This window comes from Lissotriton helveticus, chromosome 1_1 (assembly GCF_964261635.1).
Source record: "Lissotriton helveticus chromosome 1_1, aLisHel1.1, whole genome shotgun sequence".
In the NCBI taxonomy this organism is placed as follows: domain Eukaryota; kingdom Metazoa; phylum Chordata; class Amphibia; order Caudata; family Salamandridae; genus Lissotriton; species Lissotriton helveticus.
The window spans coordinates 342,054,067-342,075,962 of NC_136057.1; the positions used below are offsets into that span (position 1 = coordinate 342,054,067).

The following is a 21,896-nucleotide window of genomic DNA, read 5'->3' on the forward strand; positions in this document are numbered from 1 at the left end:
TAAGAGAGGACAAAATCGGGGGGCCTTTGCCGTGGAAGATCTTATGAGAGATGCAGAGGGTTTTAAAGATAATTCTTTCTTGGATTGGGAGCCAATGTAAGAGTTTGAGGGCGGGTTTTGCTGAACATCTTGGCTTTGTCCCGTTAAGGAGCCTAGCTGCTGCATTCTGGACATGTTGGAGCTTGTTAGTGACCAGTTTTGGGGCCCCCAGGAACAGGGCGTATCCATAGTCCAATCTTGAGATAAGGCCCTGAATGAAAAGTTTCTTGGACTGGGGCGGAATCAGGGGGAGGATTTTGCGTGCCCTGCGCAGAAGGCCTAGGCATGTTCCAGCAGTTTTCCTAGCTTGCGTCTTGAAACTAAGGGGCTGGTCGAGCCATATACCAAGACTCTTTATTTCCTTTTTTGGGGAGGGGGGTGTTCCATACAGGTTGGCCACAAAAGCCTAGTGGGGAGTTTGGAAGGCTCACCCAGTAGTAAAATCTCTGTTTTCTCCCCATTAAGTTTTAGGAGAGAATCGCTCATCCATTTTGATATGTCCTGGAGGCAAGTCCTCAAAATTAAAATATCAAAAACTGTTGTCTCTACTCACGGACCCAGCGGAGAAGCCAGAGAAGTGATGAAGAGCTCCGTAGCAGCAGGGAACAAACGATGAGCAGAAACTAGCAAAGGCGAGTCACGGCAGCAGAAATCACACGGAGAACTCGTATGTGTCCAAGTTGTACCTTGAAGTTCTTGATGAGGTCACACAGCAGAAGTTGAAATAAGGTAAACGCAATATGTTGAGGCTTTTGCAGTGTAAAGTAGAAATCTTGCACATGTAGGGTTCAAATCTTCTTCCAAGCGTCGCCAAATGTAATGAAGTGAAGGCTCCCAGTACTAGTAAATCAAGTAGCAGGTTTATTAAGTAGAAAGAGTACAAAAGACCTCATCCAACATCGGGGAACAACCATTACAACGCGGGTTATACCACGCGTTGCTTTTACATCGCATGCATTACAACACATGCGATGTTACAACGCGTGGTAAAACCACGCATACTATTACATCGCATGTGCTTTTACAACGCATGCAATGTAATGTGTAATGGCGGTCGCGGGGGCGGCTATCCACGTCGTTGTGAGGAAACTTAGGCTGTTTCCTCACAACGATGTGAAGCAAGCAGGAAGGAGGAAGCAGGATCCGACGGCGACGCTGGAGAGGAGAGAGGTAAGGGGGTTTGTACATGGGGTGGGGGTTACTTTTGTAGGGTTTAGGGTAGTTTAAATGCAGTGTTTTTTAAAAAACGTTTTAGTGTGTGTTGTGGTGTTGTCGTGTTTGTTTAGTGTAGTGTATTAGGGAGGGTAGTGTAATGTTTATGTAGTGTAGTGATTTAGGTTTTAGATTAGTGTAGTGTTGTAGTGTTTGTTTATTGTAGTGTATTAGGGTAGTTTAGGGGTGGGAGTAGTGTGGGTAGCGTAGTAGTGTTTTAGGGTTTAGGGTAGTGTAGGGGTGGTAGTAGTGTGGGTAGTGTAGGGGTGGGAGTAGTGTGTGCAGCGTAGTAGTGTTTTAGGGTTGGGGTAGTGTAGGGGTGGGAGTAGTGTGTGCAGCGTAGTAGTGTTTTAGGGTTGGAGTAGTGTAGGGGTGGGAGTAGTGTGGGTAGCATAGTATTGCTTTAGGGTTTAGGGTAGTGTAGGGGTGGGAGTAGTGTGGGTAGCGTAGTAGTGTTTTAGTGTTTATGGCAGAGTAGGGGGTGGGAGTAGTGTGGGTAGTGTAGTAGTGTTTTAGGGTTTAGGGTAGTGTAGGGGTGGGAGTAGTGTGGGTAGCGTAGTAGGGTTTAGGGTAGTGTAGGGGTGGGAGTAGTGTGTTGTATAGGGTGGTAGTGTTTTTGGGTTAGGGGTAGTGTAGGGGTGGGAGTAGTGTGTTGCGTAGGTGTAGGGGTGGGGTTGTCACTTACCTTGCATACTTTTACCACAAGTTAAGCTTTACCACGCATGCCTTCGCGTTGTAATGGCATGCGTGGTAAAGGCATACTCGTGGTAAAAGTATGCGATGTAATGGAATGCGATGTCATTGACATTGCGTAGTAATACCCACGTTGTAATGGCATGCGTGGCATTAGAATGCGATGTAATGACATACATCCCCAACATCTGAGTCCTGCAGCTGCTAACTAACTGCTGCTCACAATCTATTCATAAGATGCTAGTTCTACATTCCAACTAGCGTAACCTGGTAACCTGAACTACATTCTTAAGCATTCTCATAAAGAAAAGTAAGAGAGAACATTACAAAGGGCTAATGTGAAGATTTAAAGCAAGTTGGTGAAACTGAGTTTCCATTTGCGTATGGAGGAAGGACTATAGAAAATAGGATCACAAAAGTTTGAGGAGTCCGATATGGACGTTTATTTATACTGCTCGCATCACAGGGAGATGCCTATTCCAATAATACCCTCGTTGAGGGAAGGGGGAATAGTTTCCCATTTCGGGACCTGAAATCAAATAATTTTTGGAGAAAACTTTGCTGGCTCTGTGTAATGGGGGTAAAGGTTAGTGAGTTCTCGCTAGAATAACAAGGTGTTAAAATGCAGCTAACGGAGCATAAAATACAATGGATTTTGGGAGTTGTAGTAAGGAGGATGGAGTAGGTTCATATAATTGGTTGGTTTGAAGGGGTGGGGCGATGACTTATAAAAAGAATGCTGACTTGTTTGCGTGAAGACAGAGAACAAGGAATTCAGGCCGTTAAAATGGCCAAGATGAAAGAATTATTTTTTAACAGGGAGTATAAAACTAAAATGTGGTTTACTTTCGACTGGTGGAGTTTAATGATGGGAAGGACAGGGAGAGGTTGGTCTGAGTACTTTATATTTAGCGTGTAGACACCCGATTAGAGGGAAAACGTCAATGTAGGGGGCTATTTTAAAATTATGTATGTATTGTCAGATGCACTGTTAACTTTTTATCAACATCATGGTCTGTACATATTTTCTTATGTCGATGTTTTTACTTTGTAGTGTACCCCTGAGGAAGGGCGATAATGAGCCCGAAATGCATTGGGAATTAAGCTTACTACCGAGGAATATTTGTGTATATTCTTACTGTAGAAAAAGGCCAGGATTGGCATATCTGCAGTATTAGAAATAAAACACGCAGCATCTCATATGACATGATAAAAATTGAGGAACCAGTGTGAAAATTGTAGAATAAACTAATAAAATTAATGGAAAATGAATAAACGTGTGGAAAATCTGTTTTGATTCAGATGTTAAGCTGTGTGCCCGATCATGAGTGTTACTGCGCTCCAGCTTTTGATGAAGTTTCTAAAACGTGGCTGTTTGGCAGACCACGGTTCCGGGCTGCACGCACACAGACTATATTGATTAACTGGAATTGAAAATATAGTGCACCTGGACACCCCCCTTTTTCGGATATGTACCACCCAAGAAATACCCTGGCCCACCCCAGGCCATTAAGCACAGAAAAATAAGTTTTTCACGCTAATGTTTCACGGGGGTACGAAGTCCCGTGGGCTGTACCTCATTGTTTATTTAAATACTAATATCATTGACAAACGTTAGTTTCAGGCCTGAGGAGTGGTAAGAAATTCTGCAGAGATAGTAGCTGCTTAGATAAATAAATGAACATCACAGACATCGTGAACACTTTCACTCACGCTAAAGAGGCTGCAGGCTCCCATCACAAGGTTCCTAGGAGCTGAAAACAGTGATGTAACAGAAACGTATTGCAAAGGATTTTCCTTTTCCCAGAAAAGTGAGTACAAATGTGTACACAATTAGAATACAGATTCACTCGGGGTATGCTTTTTTTTCTTCCCACTTTGAGGCTATTAAAACTTGCAGCATTACATGAAAAATACATTTATGGAAAAAGTTAATAAAAGAAAAGTTTTATCTTGTCTTTGGCTAAATGAAAGAACATTCTATGCATCGTTACATTAATTCATACAACATTCATATGTATGTTGATGGTTTAATGATCGAATGATTCCTTCTGCAGGGACCTATGGGTCGGGCTACTGGAATTATGCGATTGTGCCGATGCTGTGTTTTTCTCATATTTGTTGATTTGCCAAATAATCCATTATCTGCTAAATAATCTGCAGATTAAAAAGAAAAAAAAAATCTAGCACAAAACCTATTAAAAAAGCTGCAACAAGTTCTGGGGCACAGTGGAAGATCCTTTCCAAAGGTTGATTATTTACCCTTCTGTTGTTTATTGCTATAGTTTGGTGTTAAACTGGTACCAATAAGGAGCATTCTATGCCCAGACAGTGTTAAGAAGTGTAAAGAAGTCAAAATAATTAAATAATACTCACAAAATGTGTATGCCACATAATTTACCTTTTCTTGCTGCATTCTTAAGTCAACCCTGACCCATAATTTAGCCTTCCCCTGCGCATAATTCCAGTGGCCCTGCCTACTTGTAACAGGTAAGACACTTTAATTATTCTCAGCATGGTCACCTCAGGATTTCATTCTTATGAGGCTGATACTATGCGTGTCTCATGGTCGCATAATAGGAACTCTTGTCGTTGTATGCAAGGCTTCCATAGAATGGAATGGCCAAAAGAAGCAACGTCTCAGACAAAAAGACCTGGACAGACTCAAAGCCAGATGGGAGACGAGAGGCCCAATACAAATGGATTAAAGGAGGGACTCCAGGGGGATAACTTTAGGGTACAGAGTGGATATGGGTTTTGCGGTATCAGGGGGTAATTTTAGGATTCAGGGCAGGTATGAGTTTATGGGGGGCAGGGGTAATTTTAGGGTTCCGGGTGGGTATGGGTTTTGGGGTGCCAAGGGGATCATTTTAAGGTTCATGGTGGGTATGGGTTTTGGGTTCCCAGGGGGACAATTTTAGGGATCAGAAATGTGTGAGTTTTAAGGGGTCAGGGAGTCATTTTAGGGTTGTGTGCTCTGATTGTTGTCCAGTTTCAAATGCCATTTTAGCCCCGCCCCTATGGATTAACATTAGCCACGCCCCTTCATTTGCCAGGTTAGCCTCCCCCCCACCGGACGCCCATGTATGCTCGAGCAAAGATCAGAATGAAGGCAGCAATACATAAATAAATAAATAAATAAATAAATAAATAAATAAATAAAGGCATCATAGACCTGGAGAAAGGCAATGGAAAAGTGAAACAGCAGGAAGTCACCGAAGCGCATCTCATGAAGGGAAACGCAAGATGGCTGCGCTTCAGGTCTGACGGGTAGCGGTGGGAGAAAAACAATAGAAGTTGACACTTCCCCTTAATACAGTGGAGCCCACGCGACACGGACGAGGTGAAGTCTCCCCCCCCCCCCCTTGCCGGCGGACAGCAAGAACTGAGCTTTCCAGCTGTCTGAACAAACTAAGTACAAGAGAGAGCGGCGGTGGTGGTGGTTACAACAGGCCGGGCGGATGTAAAAGGAGGGTTCGGCCCGACACGATCCACCTTGGCTGCACAAAGAGAAGAAATCAGCGACTGCAGGGGGCAGGAGCAGAGAAGAGATGTAACGGAGACCAGACCACCCTCCCCTCTTGGTACAGCACCCTCCTCCTCACCTCCACCCCGGCTCCTCTTGCTCTCCTGGTCCCCGAAGCCCCCGTGCACGAGTTACCAGGCTAGCCTCCCGAAGTCCGGCGGGCACGGCTTCCGGGACACCGCCCCGCCCGCTATCATTGGTCCCCCGGACCCTGTGTCCCCACCCTGTTGCCCTGCCATAGGCCCCTAGAAACCCCTGACCCCGCCCAGCCGCCATGATTTGCAGCCCGCAGCCAGTAAAAAGGGAAATAGAACGTGGGCCCATGGTTACCATGGTGACGGGGCACGCGCCGCTCGAGCGTCTCTGGAGGCAACGAGTGGACATAGAAGAAAGACTTTGTGAGCGCTACGAAGCAGGGACAAAAAGAGCGGCTACATGAGCAGAAACTTAGAACAAGGTGACTGGTTTCTATCGCATACAGTGTGAAATGCGCTCTGCAGAGCTGCCCTGATGCCTACTGGTGGCCCAAGTGAGCAGTGGCGTCACTAGGGTTGGTGTCACCCGGTGCGGGTAACTCATGGTGTCACCCCCTCACAATTTACCGGATGGACCAATTCACCCTCTGCCTGCACCATGTCCCCTCTGCCTGCACCAACTCTCCCTCTGTCCGCACCATCTCCCCTCCGCCTGCACCATTTCACCCCCTGCCTGCACCATCTTTCCCTCAGCCTACACCATCTCACCCACTGCCTGCCCCATCTCCCCTCTGCCTGCACCATCTCCTCTCTGGTTGCAACATCGCTCCCTGTGAGCACACCATCTCCCCTCCGCCTGCACCATCTCTCCCTCTGCCTGCACCATCTCTCCCTCTGCCTGCACCATCTCTACCTCTGCCTGCACCATCTCTACCTCTGCCTGCACCATCTCTACCTCTGCCTGCACCATCTCTACCTCTGCCTGCACCATCTCTCCCCCCGCCTGCACCATCTCTCCCTCTGCCTGCACCATCTCTCCCTCTGCCTGCACCATCTCTCCCTCTGCCTGCACCATCTCTCCCTCTGCCTGCACCATCTCTCCCTCTGCCTGCACCATCTCTCCCTCTGCCTGCACCATCTCCCCTCTGCCTTTACCATCTCTCCCTTTGTCCACACTCCCTCTGCCTGCACCATCTCCCCTCTGCCTGCACCATCTCTCCCTTTGTCCACACTATCTCCCCCGCCTGCACCATCTCACCCTCCGCCTGCACCATCTCACCCCCTGCCTGCACCATCTCTCCCTCCGCCTGCACCATCTCCCCTCCGCCTGCACCATCTCCCCTCCGCCTGCACCATCTCCCCTCCGCCTGCACCATCTCCCCTCCGCCTGCACCATCTCCCCTCCGCCTGCACCATCTCACCCCCTGCCTGCACCATCTCACCCCCTGCCTGCACCATCTCACCCCCTGCCTGCACCATCTCACCCCCTGCCTGCACCATCTCCCCTCCACCTGCACCATCTCACCCCCTGCCTGCACCATCTCCCCTCCGCCTGCACCATCATTCCCTCTGTCTGCACCATCTCCCCTCCACTGTCATCCACGCGATCTATTGACACAAAAAGAAGCAGCGAAGCACCCAACCATCTTTTTTTAAAAATCTTTGTGCCTTATTTATGAAGGACTTGCGCCGCCGGTGCGTCACTTTTTCCCATGTTAAAAGTGACGCACCGGCGGCGCAAGGCCTTCAGAAATCTGCCCCTTTGTGTTCTTGTTCTTAGAGGTCTATAATAGAAATAAGTCAAAACCACAAGTATCAAAATGAGGATGTGCCGATCTCCCTCGTTATAAGGCAACCGGAGAGCTAGGCGTGTCCTAAAAAGGGAGAACAAAACACTTTTTTTACTCTGAAGACCACGTTCTGCAAAAATTAAATGATAAAGCTGAAAACATTTTTAAATGCTCTGCTATTCCACTTGAGCTGCAAGGATAAACAATCTTGCTAGCTGCACAGCCCATCTTAAAGTTGTTGCACAACTCTATCACGTATTGTGCGTTTTAACACACACTGTAACAATCTGCCTCAGTGACCTTATGGCACTGAGGAGAATGGTTCATGATCTCTTGACCTGATTGCCGCGCGCGTCATTGACAGCTGAGGATCGATGGAGCTATCTGAAGTCAGTAAGCAGAGATGCCGGCACACCCTATGTGTGATCTGGAGCTCACGGAGCAGGCTCGAGACTGGTGCAGCTAGCAGCAAGCCTTAGCTGCTGCGAGACGAGCATTTTTAGGCGAGGGAGGTCTGCGCATGCCATTAGATTAAATAGAGACATAACATACATGAACACAAACTTGCATATCACTCTGACAAAACGATAAACTAGATGGTGTCACCCCATGTGAGAGGTGTCACCCGGTGCGGTCCGCACCCCCCGCACCCCCCTTGTGACGCCACTGCAAGTTATGTTATGTTATGTTATATTTATTTTTGTATAGCGCGCGGCTACTCAAAAAGAGTGTCCCGGCGCTTTAGTAATGAGACCTACGACGAAATACCACAACACAGCAATAAAAACAAAGTGGAAGGCCCAATAAAGAAAAAAAGAAGAAGAAAACCTAGAGAGTAAACAACCAGGTCTTTAGACCTTTCCTGAAAGCAAGTAGGCTGGTGGCACCCCGAAGTGTTAGCGGCAGAGAATTCCACAGCTGTGGTGCCAGTAGTCCAAAGGAGCGGCCTCCAATACGAGCTCTTTTTACACGTGGCACCACCGCCAAAAACAGTGACTCCGATCTGAGAGAGCGGGCAGGATGATAAAAGGCAAGTCTCCTTTGGAGATACTTCGCTCCCCCAGCATGGAGGGCTTTGTAGGCCAGGGTTAATGCTTTAAAGGTGATCCGCTTGCGAATAGGCAGCCAGTGTAGGGTCTGCAAAAGACCCGCAGCACTGGCTCGCCTATTTAAGCCATAAATGGCTCTCGCAGCAGCATTCTGCACAACCTGGAGCCGCTGCAGCAGATACTCTGGCAGGCCCAGGTAAAGGACATTAGCATAATCCAGCCTGGACCCGATCAAAGCCTGCACAGTCAGTTTCCGATGTTCTTCCGATAAAAGGGGTAGAAACTTCCTCAGCACCTTGAGGAGGCCAAAGCAGGTGCCCGCCACCCCAAGGACCTGGGATCTCATCGTCAGGCCCTTGTCCATCTTGACCCCCAGGTTCTTAGCAACTAAAGATGGACAGGATGTTGGAAACATGTTGATAGGCCACCAAGTTTGCCAGTCAGGATCCGACGCACACCCGAAGAAGAGTACCTCAGACTTCTCAGAATTGCACTTGAGGCCGCTCAGATGAAACCATCTAAAGACAGCCTCAAGGCAATCCCGGATACTCTCTCCGTTAAAATCTCCTCCGCTCTTACAAGAGAAGAGGAGCTGTGTGTCGTCGGCATAGGACACGATCCGGGCCCCAAAAGACTGCGCCAATGCCGCCAAAGGGGTCATAAAGATGTTAAAGAGGGTCGGGCTCAATATAGAGCCCTGCGGGACACGGACTCCCAGTGGCGGCATCACGGCAGAGTCCAGGGAGGCCCAGACCGTTTGTCGGCGGTCAGCTAGAAATGATGAAAACCAGCTGAGCACCGTCCCCCTCAGGCCAATCTCATAGAGTCTAGCGAGAAGGCCCTCATGGGGAATGGTGTCGAAGGCCGCCGACAAGTCCAACATGACCAGCATAGCCTTACCCCCAGAGTCCAGTACCCCTTTAATGTCTTCCGACACCTCCAGGAGTGCTGTCTCTGTGCTGAGGTTTGGGCGGAAGCCGGATTGAGTGGCGTGCAGAATCTCGTGCATTTCCAGAAAATTGGAGAGCACCGTATGTATGTGCTTCTCCAAAATTTTCATGAGAGCTGGCAAGAGAGAGATCGGTCTGTAATTGATCAGTGCCTCAGGATCAAGGCCAGGCTTCTTCAGCAGGGGGATGACCATTGCCTGCTTCCATGCTTGCGGAACCAAACCCTGGCTCAACGAAAGGTTCAAAAGTGGATTGGCCCATGGGTTTAAAGCTACCGCCATTTTTGCTAAAAACTTAACCGGGCAGGGGTCCAGGGGCGACCCAGACTTAAGATTGCCCATAAGCGCTAAGGAAGCAGAGGCTGAAATGGGGGGAAAAACTGCCAGCATCGGGCCTGATAAAACCGCAAGGCGCGAGCCATCCTCGATGTTAATCGACCCTACGGGTGCCGCCAGATGGAGAGAGTCCTGGCTAAGCTTAATCTTGCTGGTGAAAAAGTTAGCAAGATCCGAAGGCCAGGACTTGTGGGGCATGCCTCGGGAAGCATTGGAACGGGAGGCTGTAAATTCTCTAACTATGAAGAAAATCTCCTTACAGGAGTTGGAGGCGGCCTCTATTCTCCCAGCAAGATAGACTTTTTTTCAAAGGCGAATGTCCCGCTGATATGCCTTAACCGCTGTCTTATAGAACAGTCTTGCCTCGGGATCATATTGAGAGCGCCAAGCTCTTTCCGCCGCCTTATAAGACTGTCGAGCGGTCGACAATGCCGCAGTGAACCAAGGGGCCGAAACCCGTTTCGGTGTTAAGTGGGGGGCCATCACTGGGGCGAGGTCATTTAGCCTGTCCAAAAGCCAAGCCTGCAGAGACTCGAGGTCCTTCTCCAGGTCTCCTGAAAAGGGGCACGGGTGATCCAGCGCAGCCTGAGCAAGCATCGCCGGGGTCACACAATGGTAAGCCCGAAGGGCACAGCGCTGTTGCTGGGATACGGAATTGGCGGGTCTCGCTGTGCCTTTAACCAAAAATTTGGCTAGCCTGTGGTCTGACCAGAGCACCGGAATAATCTCCTTAACCTCCAAAGGAGATGTCGAAAAGACCTGATCAAGGGTGTGTCCCTTGTCATGAGTTGGTCCCTGAAGATACGGGATCAGGCCCAAGGGGGCAGTGGCCTCCAGAAATTTGGTAGTATCCGTGTCTGATATGTCATCCATGCGGAAGTTGAAATCTCCAGCGACAATACACTGTTCTGTTTTCAGAGCCAACCCTGATAGGACAGACTCGAACTCTTCAAAGAAGGTTCCAGATGGACCGGGTGGTCTATAAACTAATAGACCTTTAAAGGATTGGTGGGGTGCCAAGGTGATGGAGAAGGCAAGGGACTCAGAGCCGCGGATGTCATCTACAGGCAGAATGGAGCAAGCCACACATTTCTTCACCACCAAAGCCACTCCCCCACCCCTACCCTTGAGTCTGTCCTTCCTAAAAACATTATAGTCAGAAGGAATGGCAGAAGCCACATCGGGATTTGAAAATTCCCCCAGCCACGTCTCAGTTAACATGAGACAAAGAGGCTTTTCCATGTCTAGGAGATCATAAATATCCTGCACATGTCTGCCCACAGATCTAGTATTGAGCAGCATGCAAGGATACCCAGCATGGTCGATCTTTTTATTAGGAGGCAATGACATAGCACGGCTAGGGCGCCATCCGCATCCAGGGCAGCAACACTTACCCCTATAACGACCGGGGAAGACAGTACAGCAATCACCCGCAGAGGGTTGTGAGTGGCGTAGTGAGCGTAGCTCACGTGATGTATATCGGAGCTGGGGGGGCCCAGGAGCATAAACGCCCGGTGGCTGGGCCCAACCCGCCGCCCCGCTCGCCTCCGGGACGCAGACGGGCGCAGACGGGCGCAGACGGGCTGGACTCTGGCGTGACTCCGGCGGTGATCCGGCGATTCTGCTGCACGTGACCGCTGCGCGTAAGCATGACTCCCTTAAGAAGAGGCCGTCGCCTGAGCCACTAGAACGTGCAGCCCGCGCCCCTCACCCAATATGGCCGCCACAGAAGCGCTGTGCTCCCACAACCAGCCCACAGGAACCGGGACCCGCAAACGCGGTGAAAACCACAATTATGGTGCAAGTAAGTGGCGTTAGGAATTAAGAACAAGGGCTAAATAAATAAACTGTAAAGCAAATATCAAAAAGGATTTTTAAAAAGGACGCCGCAGAATTGTTATTACAGCGCGCGTCAGCTCAGCAAAGCGCCATGAAGCGCTCAGGTAGGTCTCGCGTCCGCTCGTAGGTCAGCGGAGCCAAGAGTAGCAAGAACGAGCCCCCTGGTTACCTCCCTTAAGAAGAGGCCGTCGCCTGAGCCACTAGAACGTGCAGCCCGCGCCCCTCACCCAATATGGCCGCCACAGAAGCGCTGTGCTCCCACAACCAGCCCACAGGAACCGGGACCCGCAAACGCGGTGAAAACCACAATTATGGTGCAAGTAAGTGGCGTTAGGAATTAAGAACAAGGGCTAAATAAATAAACTGTAAAGCAAATATCAAAAAGGATTTTTAAAAAGGACACCGCAGAATTGTTATTACAGCGCGCGTCAGCTCAGCAAAGCGCCATGAAGCGCTCAGGTAGGTCTCGCGTCCGCTCGTAGGTCAGCGGAGCCAAGAGTAGCAAGTGAGTAGGTGGCACTGGTGTCTAGGTTGGGGAGCTAGCACTGCTATGTAGAGTGAGGCACTGGCTAATAGCGTTAGGAGCTGGTTCTGACGGGAGGACTTGGTACATGCGGATAAAATAGGAAGTCGTGCTGATGGGCAGGGTGATAAGATGGCACTGGAGGGCAGCACATAAAGATGGCATTTATGACAATGTATAAATATGGCATTGGTGGCAGTCTGATAAGCTGGTCCTAGTAGACGGTATTAGGAGCTGGCAACAATGCTTGCACTCATAGGAAATGTGATGATATGCCACTAGCGAGAAGCATGGCACAAGATCACATAACGCAATAAGTGGGCACCTATCAAGACGTACCCGGCATCTGTTAAAGAGCACGTTCTGTCGTCATGGAGACGGACACATTTAGAGGAGCGCCGCTTTAGTGTCTCTACCCTTTGTGGCTCCTGCATCTGCTGTGGCGATGAGAGCGCGCAGCGGGACCGCGCTGCTACAGGCGGCCCAAATTCCCAGTGAGCGAGCGCGAGATACGTCAAATTGCAATCATTGGCGGCATGGGGAGGAGGGCTGCAATTGGAAAGCGAAAGCACACACGTGTAGGGACAAAATAATGCGGGCACGTGTGCACAAAGATGGTGTTGGGCTGTCCACATGCGCGTGCATTTTTTGTCCATACGCGTGCATGTTTAGCTTTGCGACGGCGAGATTAGCCATCTTTGTCCATTTGGACGCGCATGAATTCAGCTTTGGCTGAATTGATTCCAAACGGTGCACTCCATGGCGACAGCAGGGCATGCGCTGCTTTCGCCAGGCAAGACCTAAAAAATGGAAGGGAAAATTTACCCAAGTTGAGACTGCTTTAGATCTTTAATGAGTGTCATTAGTTCTTTAGTCCTACTCACAACATGCATCCTTATAACGGAGGTTTAATTCACATTAAGCGTTAAAATTAGCCAATCCGTAGTTTAGATTTTGTTTCAAAGTTTTTCTCCAAGCCTTTCAGTTACAACTAATGTGGACAGGTTTTGGGTAACCATTTATTGTCTCCTCCAAACATTCTTCCATCTTTAAATGTCTAAAAAGCTTCAGAGGTTAAAAGATGCTTACCTGTGCTCTGGGAGGAATAGCTGCTGTTCCTAATATCAAAGGCATTCCTGTATATGGCTGGTAGCTTTGGAATAAGGTCAGAACTCAGACCCCACTTTTCCATCTTCTCAACAGACTCTGCTTCCAGCAGGTTGTGAGCCCGCTTGCACAAGTTGCCGAATCGACAGTTTCCCTGTAAAAAATGAAGGCAGACATGCAGCTTTGCGCAGCTCTTCTTAAAGGTGCAGGCCCCAAAGGGGCCATCTCCCCGGTTGTAGTGCACACATGTCTGAAATGACAAGAGGAAAAAAGGGCAAATCACACACTTCTGCACAAAGGGATGAAAGCAACAACATAAAAAATATTATTGCCTTTAAACAAAGCGAAAAAATTATGCATATTTACAGTATGCACATAAGTGTATGCTCCTCATTTCTTTATAATGGATTGGGAGCCAGGATACAGGTCGTCATTACAAGCAAACATGGAAAAAAAATCAAGCCCTCAAAGAAGAGGGCGCTTTAATAGAACCACATTTTATTTACATTTTAAGCAGTATAACATTCAGTTCAATGAAAAGCCAACATTTAACAGAAGTATTGATAAAACAAACAAAAACAGCAACATGAAAATTGTCAGCCATTGAACAATAACAAACAGGTTTGCTAGGCACCTCATGCATGCTGAATAATTCCAGTGGGACGAAGAGTGTGACTGCTAATGACAGGAAAAACAGTACAAAAGGTAGTTGAGGATCAGTGGTTTAGGGCTAGAGAACCCAACCAACAGAGTACCCAAGTTCCAGGGGTATTGTACTGGAGTGTTGACCTGTTAAAGATAGCATCTGTTTTTAGAATGGAATGGGAGTGTTCTAAGGTTTCTATTCCTATTCTACATGCTGCTTGAGAGTAGGCTCTAGCAGCATGTAGGGTAGGAATAGAAAGCATATAACACTGGCGAGTAAATTCTAGGATTTGACAGCTGGTCAACTTATCATGGTATTGCTGGTTGTTAATCTATGTTTAGGATCCATAAACGTGGTTCTGAGTATATAGTCACCTTATCTTTTAAATACTTCCGGTCTTTTCCTTACAATTAGTGGCATGTTTAAATTTGACCTACGTGAAAGTTAAATTATGCAGGCCTGCAAAATTCCCAAAATAACACCACTTCATGTAATTTCATATCATTCGCTGTAAGACTTTAAGCAAATGGCACAATTTGTGGTAAACATTTACCACAAATGCAAGGGAACAAAAGAACACAAGCACCTCTTGTTCGTGCTGCTTTTGTTTAAATTTATGAGGAATCATTTTGCTCTAAACTGTAGTGTGAAATGACAGATTATGTATTTGCGCCTACATTTGCTTTAATTTCGCAAAAGCAAATTATGCACCGATTGTTTTAATAAGGCAAGCCTCGTAAGCAAAATGCTCCAACGATTTCTTCAAAACCAGGACAGAGAACTGTTGTTTGATACATTTTGAGTGAACAAGCAATGCAGTGCATTGCAGGTTTTGGTAACAAAGACACACAGAAGGCAGTTGTCTTTTTATTAAGACCGATGTAGACTGGTGAAGCCTTCTTTCTCACTCACATTCTTCCTAGCACTCTAAGTAACACTGGGTCTAAACCGAGCCACCTTTCCTACATTCCACCACTTCCGAATGGACAGATGTACAGCAGACTCTAAAACCTCTTCCAACTTCACCGGACCAAATTTAACATTACCCTCCTAAAGCTATGAGGAAGCTTGACCAAAATGACATAAAATCCCCGCACCATACTCGCTGGCATCCGCAGTCACATATACAGGTAAACCAGGAACACACAATTGAAGCATTAGTCAGCTCATTTTCAACTTAGCCATATCTTGTGGTCTTCCCCATGTACCAAAACTCTTTTCTTCAACATTCTAGTGAGAGTATCAGCCAAATTAGCAAAACTGGGACTGGATTTAGACTATTGCACTAACCTTGGAAAGACAGAGCCTGCGCTCTATTTGTGGGTGCAGTGGTTCCTCTACAGTTCTTACTAAACTGGGCTTGGGAATAATGCAAGCTTTGTAATAGCCTGTCCTAAATATTCTACCTATTTCTGTCCAAAAACATATAGTTTCTCAACTGACGGAGTAGTTGTGCAGCTTGAAGAATTTTCTGGATTCACATGCCGTGCATTATTCGGCCACCTAGTGGTTGGGTCCGGAATTGTTTAACTTTGTCCTTCGACTCTTTTTTAGGTCGAGCCTTAGAGCCAGCACGCATGCGCTGCCCTAATGATACGGCCTCTTGGAGCTGACCAGCAGTTTTCACAAGCTTGTGCTTGTGGCTATTTTTGTATTGGTCTATGCGTGTGTCTTTCTGAGAAAGACATCACACAATTGGTCAAAGGCATGTGCAAGTATCCGCCCATGACCTAAAGCCTGTTCCGACATCTGTTTTCAATTAACGGCGCATGCTTGTTAACTGGAGTCTTTCTGGCTGCATGCTACTATGCTTCCATTTTTTATTTCACGCATTTTAGGTGGGGGGGAAGAGGGTTGACAGCTAAGCTTTTCGGGTTGAGAAGTTCGCTGGACGAGGGTATATGAGTCTTAAATACTGTTACTCGCCCGTCGCTGGGTGCAATTTCGGTGTGTACTGAAAGAAGATAAATTCACGCCTGTATGTGGGCAGGAGGCAACCAGAGTTAGCCCGCCGGTGGGGGCAGGTCTGCCCACTCCCTGACCCCCTCACTGCCTTTTCGCATGAGTTTTCCTGATCCACTGGAATTATGAGGGACTGGAAATTCTGGTTAAATGGCAGCGTTGGTTAAATTATGCGGCAAGAAAAGTCACATCATGCGACAAAGTAGTACATTGTTTTCGTCATTTTAACAATTATTAATACTGCGTGGACGAAGTTCCTGTTTAACACCTGAATGAAGCAATCAGCAAATAAAAAGTAACCAGTTAACATTTGCAAAGAATCAGCCACTGTCATTCTTAAAAAAACGTATAATCAGTTGAACCAGAAACTTTTATTGGTGAAGTTCGCAATGTGTGCCACAGATGGTGAATTATGTGGCAAAACCATAATTCTGCGGAAAACGCCACAGAATAACAATTGCAGTGGCCCAGATCATGTTTCAGAGCATCAAGGTGTGCCATGTCCGTTCTTAATCCTGTTCTCCCCCCTTGCATTTTGGTACCTAACCATCGACACAAAAGTGATGCGAGCTAAAAAGTCAGCACCAACTGTACATCTGACACGAGATTTGCATGGCTGTTGCTCTGCTAAGCATGCAATGTCCTTAATATACATAGGACTCATAAGAGGATGTAGTCTTGCAGTTAGAGCGGTCGACCTCAAAGCTGGGGAGCCGGGTTCGAGTCTCGGCACGACGCTCAACATCTTGTGATTCTGGGTTAATCACGTAATCTTCCCGTGCCTAACAAAAACAAGCATTTGCAATGCAATAGGTCTTGAGTTTAAGCTACTGGCATGGTAAATAATGTGTTTTATTTATGTTTCAAAAACCAAAACAAGGCCTATTATTTTTGTTTTTTAAAACATACATAAAAGGCATTGTCATTTACAATGCCAATATTTTAAACTAGCGTAAATGTGAGACCTATTGGAAATGCTTGTTTTTCGTGGGTGTCAACGTACCTCCATTTGGTGTCCCCTGGAGACATCTCTGTGCCTTCCTCGGAAGCTCTCACCTTTGGTTGCCATATTCGGATTTCCTTTTTTTCGCCCTCTTTTTACTTCCTTTCCTCTTTTTATCTTCAATGGTGGAGTCTGATTTGCTCGCTTGTTAATCCAGAATATTCTTCAAGCTGCAAAACTACACCAACAGGTAAGAAACTATACTTTTTGCAGTGTAAATATTTTTATGGATTCTCCCAGTGAATGGAGAATCCTAGCTGGTAGAGTGTCTATCTATCACTTGTTGCATATGTTGTTTGTGGGTTATGTATAAGTTTGCTATTACTAACCCGTCATCAAGGTAAGGGTATTCTTGGTCTTCTGAGGTATGCAGATACTGCTGCTAGGCACTTTGTGAATACTCTTGGTGTCAATTTTATACCGAATGCTAGCACTTTGAATTAGTAGTGTGTTTTGTTGACCACAAACCTGAAGATTGCTTTACGTTCTCGAGATGTACAATAGGCATCTTTAAGTCTATTGTAGCCAGGTAGTCCCCCTCTTGATGTTGTGGTATTACCTCTTGTAGGGTTGTCTTTTGAACCTTTGAGTTTTTCTACATTTGTTCAGAAACTTTATATCCAAGATAGGATGTGATGTCCCGTCTATCTTTGGAACTAGGAAAGATGTGGAGTAGTTTCCTTTATTTATTTCCTTGTTTGGCACCAACTCTATTGCTTCGTTTGTCAACATTTCTTCTACCTCTTTGAATAGATGTGTTGCTTCTTCCTTGGAATGTACCTTCCTCCTTGGACCTATGTTTGGAGGTGTTCGGATTAGTTCTATGCAGTAACCGTATTGTATTATATTTAGAATCCATTTGTCTGAAGTGATTTGTTTACATTTGTGAAGGAAGTGTTTTAGTCGGCCTCCAACCAGTGTAGGATATAGTAGTAACAGTTGGTTTAAATCTTAATTTAGCTGTTTTGTCTTCCTTGTTGACAAGCTCCCCATGTCTTTCTGGGGTGTGTAGTGTGTTGGACATCAAGTCATTTGGTTGTAGGGGGAACTCCCCCTCTTTGCTGATAGCCTCTTCCACAAGGACATCATCGAAAGGTCTGCCTTCCTTGTTGTCTCTGCTGTTGTGATTGGTTTACTCCTTGGTAAGTTTGTTGGTAGCTTTGATGCGAGGTTGTGGGGTGTAGATTCCCCCTTCCTGCAGGTCTTCTTGAGGGGGTGTTTCCTCTAAGCATGCCACCTATGCTCCCAAAGAGCTGTTCCCCATCAGAATGTTGTTTTGTACCTCTGGCTTGAACCCTGAGATGCGTAGCCATGCATGCCTTCTCTCCATGATACCAATCATCATTTGCCAGCTTGATGTCTCTGCTGCATCCAGGGCTGATTTCAATCACGTATTGGCTATGTTTTTCTCTCTTCTACCAAATGTGTTGCCCTTTTTAGGTCTCGCTGGCGTTGCAGCGCGAAGCGCTGCCGCCAACGAGACTTATAGCTGCCATGCTTGCCTCCAAGGGAGCCAGACCTTGAGACAGACCTGTGCACGAGCAGACACCGGTCTGTGAACGTGAGGGAAGGCCAACATGCACGCTCACGGCGTCACGCTCCTGTCCTCCCGCGTCTCTTCCGAGGCACGCTCCAGGCCGACTTGCGGTGTGCGTGCTCCAGCGTTTCTGTGGCCCATTTACCACAGCATGGTACCAACGGGCTTGGGGGCTGAAGGTAGACGACATGTGGTAAGTGAGGGCCGGGGGGGATTTGTTTGCTTGTTTTCCTTGTTCACACATGGCCACTCCTCTGGAGCGGCTTGTGTGTTTTGAATTAAAACCAGACGATGAGTACTTTCAACACACTAACCTAAAAGGTTCACCCCTGCTCTTAATGGAAAACTACAGCATTTGCGTTTTTTTTTAAAACATTGCCAGCAGAGAACAAAAACATACTTCGCACTCAACTGTTTCGTGGTGAATCCCACGTTCTGGAGAAATTAAATATCAATAAAGTTATGGTTGCAGTACGGTTAAACCAGCACAAAAAAATAGCATATGGCGACACACCTGCAGGCAACACGCGTCACCCATAGTCCACTAATTACACAACCCACGCTCTATCCCAGAAGACACACAGCTTATGTACCCGGGGGCAGTGTATTGTCAGAGACACCTCACAAACGAAATGCTGTTCAGGTCTCCTGCTCAGTACTCTTATTGTCAGAGTGGTGGCGCCGCCAGAAAAGACAGGGTTCCTCGTCCCTTAAAAATGTGAAATGTAAGGCGGCAGCATCCTAGTGTCAGAGTTACAGTGCACGGGAGGGGGTGCTGCATGGGGCCACAGCACCGATGCCCGTGACGCACTGTACAGCCCTGTTGGCCCTCGTTGGCATATGTCCGTCCGCTCACTAGCACTGCTCCCGATCACACGGGTGTTTCTGTTGGCTCGGTCCTGTGGCCGGTTTACGGGTAGAGGAGGCAAAGGGGTGGCAAACCACAAAATAGTAGGGAAGCCCGTCTGCGGATGGAAAACGATATGTCCAGCAGTTAAGTTCTGTGCCAGAGATGAGGTACCGGCAGCACCTCTCAACATGAAGGGTGGAACCCAGTATCCTCGGTGGGCCGCGCTGTTTCCTACAGGTTGGATGATCTCCCCAGCATGGCTGAGCAGCAGTGCTGATATAATCGTTAAAGTTGCAGCACCCAACAGTTACTGGTGTGCCCATGACTACGGTCGGAAACAAGGGATATGGCGGATCCAGCACACTCTGGGCATCGGGAAGCCACATCCTCTGTCTCGTTCCCTTCGATTGTGGCCGACCCTGTCCTTATAATAGTTAATGTGTACAATTGTTTGTGCTATTGTTACTTGGGATGCGTGAGATGGGACGTCTCAGCTAGACATGACACCTTATCAGTACTTAGCCGACCCGACGTGCAAGTACAAGAGTTGACTTGCCTGCCACTCCGCTGTTTCTTGTTGCTTTGTTTTTGCACTCCCGGAAGCGCCGTCTCTGAATGTCCTCTAATATTACTCAGAATCGACCCTGCCTAGGTCCACCACCTGACTGTTGCCATTCATTCCTGGCAGAGCGCTTCACGCTAACTTTAAACAAGCATATGCAATGCATTAGGTTTCGCATTTGCGAATCTTTCAGCTACTGGCATTGTAAATGACAAAGCTTTTATCTATGTGTTGATTTTAAAAACAGATAAATAAAAGGCAATGTCATTTACAATCCCAATAGCTTAAAATTTCGCAAATGCGAGACCTATTGCATTGCAAATGCTTGTTTGGTATTGTTCTGGTAGGTGCTTCATGTAAATGTACCATGTAAATGTCCAGTATTTGTAAAGCGCAAACAATTACCCAAAGGTGTCAAGGCGCTGGGGGCCATCGGGAAGATTAAGCGAGTTATTGCCCAGAGACACATGGTGCTAGGCTGATCTGCCGCCAGCACCGGGGATCGAACCGTGAGTCCCTGGGTTCTGGAGTCAGTCGCCCTGGCCGCTGCACCACACTTCTTCATCAGATCTCCTCCCAGTGCAGACAAGCGTGACGGTTGAGCAATGCATTTAAATTTGCAATGTGCCATTGGTTTGCTGCACTTCTCTCGACCTTTCTGCCCATTAGGTCATTTCTTTTACTTGCTTAATCTGGGGGGAGGTGAGGAGCCACGGACGCGTCCAAAATGGCCGCGTAAGCTGAGGGCTCCCGAGACCCTCGCTGCCCCTCGACACTATCCTGACATTCCTCCTGTTGCAGGACCATCATTCCTGGCAGCGGAGGTGAAGCGGCGCCGCACGCTGTAACTTGTGTCCGGGACGGCCGCGCTCAGGCCGAGATCGGGAGCCTGACAGTTTGCGGCCTGTTTAAATAGAAGCCGGGGTCTCGAGTTAACAGCCGACCCCGGCTGGAACTTAACAAAATCGGGGCCGAAACCGGAAGTCACCGGCTCGGCCACGCGGACTTCCCGGCCTCCTGTATTGGATCTTGGGGGATGGGCCCCCCCAGCTACTGCTCCCCTGTGGTGTGTGAGGCGCTAGCCCGTGGAGGGGCGCGAGAGGCTTCCTTGGAGGAGCACGAGAGATCTGCAGTGAGCATTTGGCAGCTCCAATCTTACCTTATCTCGCCTGCATGTGACACAGTGGGCCTGGTGTTGGGGATCTTCGTGGTGAAGAAGGCATATTCTCAGCCTCTGTGAGCGATGCGACACCATGAAAGGTGGTATTAAACACTTTGAAGCGCACTATATTGGAGGTGAGAACCCCTGCGCTGTTAGGTTGAATACAGTGCTGACGGAGGGTCTGCGCAGTCGAGTCCGCTGTGTTCGCTGGCTTGTGAGACTCTGTGGTGGTCCATGGTGAGTGCTGCACTGCGACGGGAGGCCCCCCGGTTCGTTTGGCAAAGTCTGGGGCGAGTAGTACTGCCTTGAGGTGTGGCGCCCTGGCCGGAGGGGTGGAAGTGTGGCTGGAGAAGGCTAGCACGAGCAGGACTGAAGGAGCGGGCGATCGGCGTGGGACTCCTGTGCCGCAGACCTCTGGGTGAACTCTGCAGTGTCACTGGTGGAGCTTAGGCCTAATACCTAGCCATTATACTGAAGCCGGTTGGATGCTCCTTGTCATCGTGATTGTGGTGGGATCTAGAGACTGACCGCCCGTTGGATTGCTGGTTGGCTTGGGGGGTCGGGTGCGGCGAGGATCGGACGGAGGTAAATGCGGTGTCGCCCACGCAGCTCTGCTAATTGTTATTGTCGTGGTCGCAGGATTACAGCCTCTACTGGAATAGCTCTCCCCTGATCTTCAACATGGCGACCAAACCCGAGTCAGAGAAACAACAGTCAAAGACAGCTAGAGGGGCTGGATCGCTACACGCAACCCAGAGGGTCGCCTTCCGGAGCCGGGAAGCCGCAAAATGGAGGTCTTGACGCGTCTGTTGCCACACCAGAACTTACGTTGCAAGATGTGATGACCGCGATCGACGGAGTGAAAACCACTCTCAGTCAAAAGATGGAGTCCCTCGATCATAAACTGGACACGGTCACTATAGAAGTTAACTTAATCCGGGCGGACCTTACCAAAACTAGTGAAAAGGTGGAGTCACTAGACATTAAGACGTCCAGTCTTACTGACATTGTGGCGCAATTGCAGCAAGAAGTGCGGGATCTCAGAGTCTCCAATGCAGCCGCAGGTCATATGTTGGATGAGTATGAAGGGCGGGCCCAAAGAAACAACATGCGCATTATCGGTGTACCCGAGAAAG

At 48.1% G+C, this 21,896-nt stretch overlaps 1 protein-coding gene across 1 annotated transcript in view; it reads right to left on the minus strand.

The window, feature by feature from the left end:
- Positions 1-21,896, minus strand: part of LOC144807632 (protein mono-ADP-ribosyltransferase PARP12-like) — a 315,778-nt gene that overhangs the window by 260,327 nt on the left and 33,555 nt on the right. The window contains exon 3 of the mRNA XM_078673255.1: positions 13,021-13,288. Coding sequence (XP_078529381.1) covers positions 13,021-13,288 — 268 coding nt within the window. The remainder of the gene's footprint in view (positions 1-13,020; positions 13,289-21,896) is intronic.